We start from the raw sequence: 5,202 nt of genomic DNA, 5'->3' as shown, positions 1-5,202 counted from the left end.
GGCAGATTTGGGAAAAGGAGCAGGGTTGGTTGTGACATTGCAGGCCTGCTGAGGTGCAGGTGCACTTCTGTGCACAGCTACTGTCGCTCCAGAATGAGTCACCAAGCTGCACTGGTTCATCTTTGAATACAAATAAAAATAATATTTCTTGAAAGACACTGTCTTGCAACATGCAAACAATGCTACCATATTATGTGCGATTGTACACACAGATACACACACACAAACAAATGCATGGTCCCCTCCAGACTTACACCTTGCAGAAATAGTAAACAATTTACTAAATATATAACGGATTTATTGTCCATTGCACAATATAGTCAACTTTTAGCAGTATAAAACATTATTTAACAACAACAAACACAACTTTTAGGGCTGACACCTTCTGCTGGGTTGGTTGATATCCTCTTGTCTGACCAAATTCTCATTGGTTAGACAATCCCTGGTGTTTTTAATAAGGAGAAAATGATTTAATAATCCAATATTTTGGGGGGTGGGAGGGATATATGCATAATTGTTGAATTTTATTTTTGAGTAATAGGCTATGTTGTTAGAAACAACATTGATTATTTATGAAAATAATATTAAAACATATTTTAGTAAACAAATATGGTTCTGTTAAAATAACTGTATGGTTTATTTGATGATAAGAGTCAAGAAGTTAAAACACAACTCCAGCTGGCTTAAATTGCTACATCAGAGGAGAAAAGCTGAGTGGGTAAGTTATTTTTGATAGTAAAGTGTGTGCATTTTAGTACAAACTGTTTTTTTAATGAGGGCTAACTGTTCAGCACAAGGGGATTTTGGACTAATGTTGTAATATTGAGAGACTGTTGAGAGAAATTGTGAATGTTAAGCCTCATCTGAAGCCAACTAAATAACGAGAGTAGTAGGTTGGATGCCAGCAACAGTTTTTTCATGTTACTTCTGGTGCTGCATCGCTTTATACTCAGTTTTGTTGTTGTACAGAAGCTCGTCTCGTCTATGTGTGTGTGTGTTACTGCGGTAACATTGTAGCTATATGTGAATAAGAAATGGTCAAACTGCAGGAATTCTTTTTCTAGGTAATGTTGTGTAACTTTGATTAAGACCCAGCAGCTACCAGGTAGAGTGCACTCAGTGCATTATGGTGGCCAGTCGACCAAGATTTTCTTTGGTTGACTACAGCCCTAACAGATTTATCGTAAGACTTGCCAGTATCCTAATGGAGTGGTGATCACCCTCTAATTCTGATCTTACCTTTGAAAGTGCAGCCTCTTGATCCACTGTCTATCCGGAAAGCCCAGCGTCCAGGTACATTGACATTGCTGCTCAGGCGGAAAGTTGAGTTACTGCCTGTAGCAGAGCTCGAGAATGAACCAGGGATTGTGAAATGGTGTGTAGAGTTGACTGTGTCATATCCAGCCTGGAAATACATGTCACATAAATAAAATTAATTTTATGTATTTTTGTATTTGCACATTGCCAATAGTGCATTCATATTTAGATGAACATGTCATGTAGTGAATCTGCATATCATTTTAATGTCTCTGACCTGTACATTGCAAGTTGTAAAAGCTAGTATCCCATAGTTCATCAGCACAAATGAGTACTGGGCTCCAGAGATCAAGACTGCTTGGACAGTTATTCGCTGAAATAAAACAATTAATATGGTCATAAGAAATACACACATACACATCATATGCATTTCCCCATTTAGAACAAGATGACTTACTGTTCCAGTCATTGGAAAGTAGGCCACCTCATACCATGTTGCAACAAACACCCAGGCGGCATTGAAGTTCAACCCTGGGAAGTACTCATTGATGTCTTGAGTAGCTTGTTGGAGAACACTGCCGCTGGTGTATTGGTTGTAATTGATCTGACCATTTTCTCTGTTGTCTAAATCTGTCCAGAATGGAGCAATGACGTCTCTGGATCCATACATTGGAAACATTTGAGGTGAAAAACTAGACCATGGTGCATTGAAGGTCAGGTGTCCATTGTGGTTCACCTGGAAACAAATAAACCAGTTCTTACAAAGAATTAGTAGGCATCGACTACAGTCCTTGACAGTAGCATGGTATTAAATTTCAACTTATATATTGCTACAGTATTTTATATTAGTATTATAGGTATATATGAATATATTTACTATACATAACCCAAATTCATTTTAAAAAACCTTCAAAAGATTTATTTTTTCATACATAAATCTGATTATAAGGCTTTCCAAAGTAAACAAAAGGTCGTTGCAGCAGAATTCGAGGAGAACTTCCATCATCTGATCGAGTGCTTGTTGTTCCGACAATTGGATAGAGGGATCCTATAGAGAACAGACAAGATGTCACTTTAACAACAAAATAGAACAATCCATATTGGCCTCATTGACAAATTCCATATTAGCAAATGATGCATATTGTTTTTAACATTTAACATTTCTAGACTCCACACAGGACAACATCACACACATTTTGGCATGCCATTGAAGGAAAAGAAGAGATGTAATTGAAAACCTTAGAAATTCCATTTAGCCGAGCCAGGTCCATGGTCTTGATAATGTACATGCCATCTCACTGTCATGAGTCACGGCACACTTGATGGAACTAAACCATTGTTTATGAAATGTATTTCATTTATACTTTTCCTTGTCTGACAATCAAAATGTCTGCCATGAAAAGGGTTTTTGTTAAAGAGCAATTTAACACCACCTCAAGATCTTGTTTTGACTGAGTGCACGCGATTATATGTCAGTATAAGTGGGGGGGGGGTAATAAATTAAGCTTTGATTATAAACAAAAATTCCACAGCCAAAGCAAATTTGCGTCAGCAAAGCAAATCCCCTGCCTCTATTGTGGAAGTTTGGTACCTCCACACATTTAACAGCACTTTAGATAATTATTGTTACTTGCTTAATTTCCACATCTGCTTAGTGCATGTGAAATTCCTATGTAATATATGTTTAGCTTTAATTAAAATCAATCCAGCGTATATGCTTGACAATTCAATAGCTAAATAAATGTACACAATAAAGTATAAAATAACTAACTCTGTAATCTTCTTGGTCTTGTTGCTGTCTGCAGGGAGTTTTTCTCTCCAGTGTTTGGTGCTTTAGTGCAGCCTTTACCTAAGTTACCTGTCTGTATTCTACTGAGCTCCTGCTCTCACACACACAGAGCTCACGTCCCATATCTGCGTTGTGTGGCGGAACGTCTTGATTTTTATTTTGGCGCCCATGTTAACAGATTAGTTACACTGCCTGCATGAGACACTAGGTTATGCCTATTTTTACCATGAGGCGTGCCAGTAGATCCTTTTAATTATCCTCTTTTGCTCATCTTTACTATATTTCAAAACTTTAAAATGGAAAAATGAATTAAGATTTTACCCAACATAACCTGCAGCTAACATCTTCTGTTCAAAGCTACTGATTCATACATCAGTGGTATTGAAGTAATAACTGTTCAGAATTTGACCTGATTATATTTGTGCTAAAAGTGTTAAAAGGATGAACAAATGAAAACTAACAATTTATAACATATGAGCTTCAACGTACCTAAAGACACCTGAGGAGTCAGCTCGGGAGTCACCTGAGAAGTCACCGTACCTGTACCTATGAAAACATAAAAATAATTGGATAAAAATCTGACACTGCTAGCATCAATAGAAAAACTCAATTTAAAAATTGATAAATACATTTTAATTAGACCCAACATAAACTGCAGCTAATATCTTCTGTTCTAAGCTTCTCATTCCTGCTAACAAATGAACAATCCTACAACAGTGGTATTAGCTGTAATTATAATCTTGAAGTAATTACTTGCCTGATGATTGTATATGAGACCTGTCAAGAGTATGAAATAGTGAAAACTAAGAAGCTTTAATTTACCTGAAGTCACCTGAGGAGTCACCTGAGAAGTCACTAACAAATAATCACAGAACAGTGGTATGAGCTGTAATCCAGTGGTATCAATAATAATCTTGAAGTAATAAGTAGTATAAGTAGTCGTGCCCAGAGAGGTGGGTATACTAATTTGTGACCCCAGTTTTTTTTTAATGCGGCCCATCCAGCAAAGGATAAATGCCCTGTATTATAAACAGTGTCATGAAAGACTACTCTTGCATATTTAGTTCACTCAAAATTGGCTACGTGAGTAACATCATTGCCACACAAGATTGGACAACTATGTCATGCCTTCGCCATTTTAGAAAAAGAAATTCAGCTCGCAGAGCACTACTGAATGATGCACATCAGAGGGGATTTAGAAGTCTGTATACCCAGTGCCAACTTAAAAATAATTAGGTATACTCAATATAACTGCATATACCCTGCACTACACCGCTGGTAATAACTGCTTTGAGCTACTGATTCTGACATGATTGTATGTGTGGCCTGTTAAGAGAATGAACAAATGAAAACTAAGAAGTTATATAAGCTTCAACTTACCTAAAGTTACTTGAGGAGTCATCTCAGCAGTGGGCCCAGGAGTCGCCTGAGAAGTCACCATACCTATGAAAACAAATAAATTGATATATAAATATAATTGGATTAAAATCTGACACCGCTGACATAAACAACTACTGATTATGAGAGCTTGAGAACAAATGAAAACTAAGAGGTTATATGAGCTTTAACTTACTTAAATTCTGAGGAGTCGCTGTGCCTATGAAAACATACATAACGCATCAACAGAAATAAAAGTGAATTCAACTAAATTTGATTTAACTGAATACTTACTTATCATGCCCAAGAGCAACACAGGCAACATGATTTGACTTGCCATTCTCCAAAGCCCACAATTAAAACCTGCAGACACAACAATAAAGAAAAACCAGAAAGGACTAGTGTTTATAACCCACCAGTGATGCACAGTCCTCTAAAATTGTCATTTGTCAAAATTGGCATGTATATGCAACATTTCTTTAATCACATATGTGCAACCAACGAGAAAATTGCACAAATGTGAAATTGAGCACAATAATCAATCAATGAAATACTATTATGCAGCACAGCACATTGATAATATTATACAAAATGAATTACCTGTTCATAGGGGCTTCTTTTGCTTTTATAACTCTCATCCGTGTGAGATTGCAGGGATACAACAAGGCTTTATACAGTAAAAGCTGGCATAGTCCCATAAATATGTTGTTTGACCAGTTACAGGCATTCAGATGGATACAATCAATTGCTTCATCTTAACAAGTGAACCAAATATTCCA

At 36.6% G+C, this 5,202-nt stretch overlaps 1 protein-coding gene across 1 annotated transcript; it reads right to left on the bottom strand.

Moving 5' to 3' along the window:
• Positions 1-1,216: 1,216 nt before the first annotated feature.
• Positions 1,217-4,487, bottom strand: LOC118333785 (sushi, nidogen and EGF-like domain-containing protein 1). The gene is made up of 6 exons (XM_035669574.1): positions 4,427-4,487; positions 3,536-3,592; positions 2,190-2,305; positions 1,715-1,993; positions 1,535-1,630; positions 1,217-1,405 (listed from the first exon to the last, which is right to left on the bottom strand). The coding sequence occupies exons 1-6, from the start codon at positions 4,485-4,487 to the stop codon at positions 1,217-1,219; spliced, it is 798 nt and encodes a 265-aa protein (XP_035525467.1).
• Between the last annotated feature and the right edge of the window lie 715 nt (positions 4,488-5,202).

The sequence above is a fragment of the Morone saxatilis genome, unplaced genomic scaffold (assembly GCF_004916995.1).
Source record: "Morone saxatilis isolate NCDOM2014 unplaced genomic scaffold, NCSU_SB_2.0 Contig1, whole genome shotgun sequence".
NCBI classification, from domain to species: domain Eukaryota; kingdom Metazoa; phylum Chordata; class Actinopteri; family Moronidae; genus Morone; species Morone saxatilis.
Note: the sequence above shows the minus strand (reverse complement) of the source record. Positions and strands in the feature narration are given on the sequence as shown.